We start from the raw sequence: 851 nt of genomic DNA, 5'->3' as shown, positions 1-851 counted from the left end.
ATGTTTTCCTGTCTTATTTCTTTCTAGCCTGGTAAACATTTCTGTGGTTATAATTAAGAAAACGTTTGATATTTATATTATGTTTAATGGAATAAGCTAACCATGAGAAAATATAGAGAGGGATAAACAATTACCACTGACAAGCATGGGTAACACAAATTTTTGAAGCTATTATATATCTTGTCCTTTCTATTCATTTATGTGTTGTGAGGTCCCAATTATGTCCTTGTAAAATACTATAAGGTCATATTTAAAAGATGTATGATATTATAATAAAAACATAAGAGCTACAGAAAATAGCTCATAAAATCTATTTATTAGAAAATCTATTTAATAGAAAATAAAACTTATAAAATATCCTTACTTATATATAGTTTTTCAAGACAGTAACTGTAGAATCTTCAACTTGAAGTTTAAATTTTAAATTCTTTTTCTGCCAAACCAACCATAAGATGATTTTAAAAAAACTGACAGCAGTAATAGTAAACCAGTGTTAGCATAGACTCAATTATCTTATTTTAAAATATGCTGCATTGCTGCACATGGTTGGTTTTTTTAAACAGTTGACTTCACAAACTACTTACAAACTTCTTTGGAATTGTCTTCTGTTTTTTCCTCCAATCGGATGACATTATTGTCTAAAATCATTATTTGGTTTGGAAATTTTCAAGATCACTGAAGTTCTGATTTTAATGATAGGACTATTAATTAAGATATATCATTTTATAATGAGCAGACAGATTGTCACTTGGTGATTTCCTACATATATGAAAACTATATAATAATATATAGCAAACTGATTTACAAAACACCACCCATTCTTCAACAGATGTTCAAATAAAACTTTTAGA

At 27.1% G+C, this 851-nt stretch overlaps 1 protein-coding gene across 1 annotated transcript in view; it reads right to left on the bottom strand.

Annotated features, from left to right (window-relative positions):
* Window positions 1-632, bottom strand: part of LOC108528169 (protein FAM172A-like) — a 284,825-nt gene extending 284,193 nt beyond the window's left edge. Inside the window, 1 exon segment of the mRNA XM_017869859.1 lies at window positions 585-632. Within this exon segment, the coding sequence (XP_017725348.1) occupies window positions 585-632 (48 nt within the window).
* Between the last annotated feature and the right edge of the window lie 219 nt (window positions 633-851).

This window comes from Rhinopithecus bieti, unplaced genomic scaffold (assembly GCF_001698545.2).
Source record: "Rhinopithecus bieti isolate Rb0 unplaced genomic scaffold, ASM169854v2 scaffold_5026, whole genome shotgun sequence".
Classification (NCBI taxonomy): domain Eukaryota; kingdom Metazoa; phylum Chordata; class Mammalia; order Primates; family Cercopithecidae; genus Rhinopithecus; species Rhinopithecus bieti.
The sequence above is the reverse complement of the archived record's forward strand: the minus strand, read 5'-3'. Positions and strand labels throughout refer to the sequence as shown.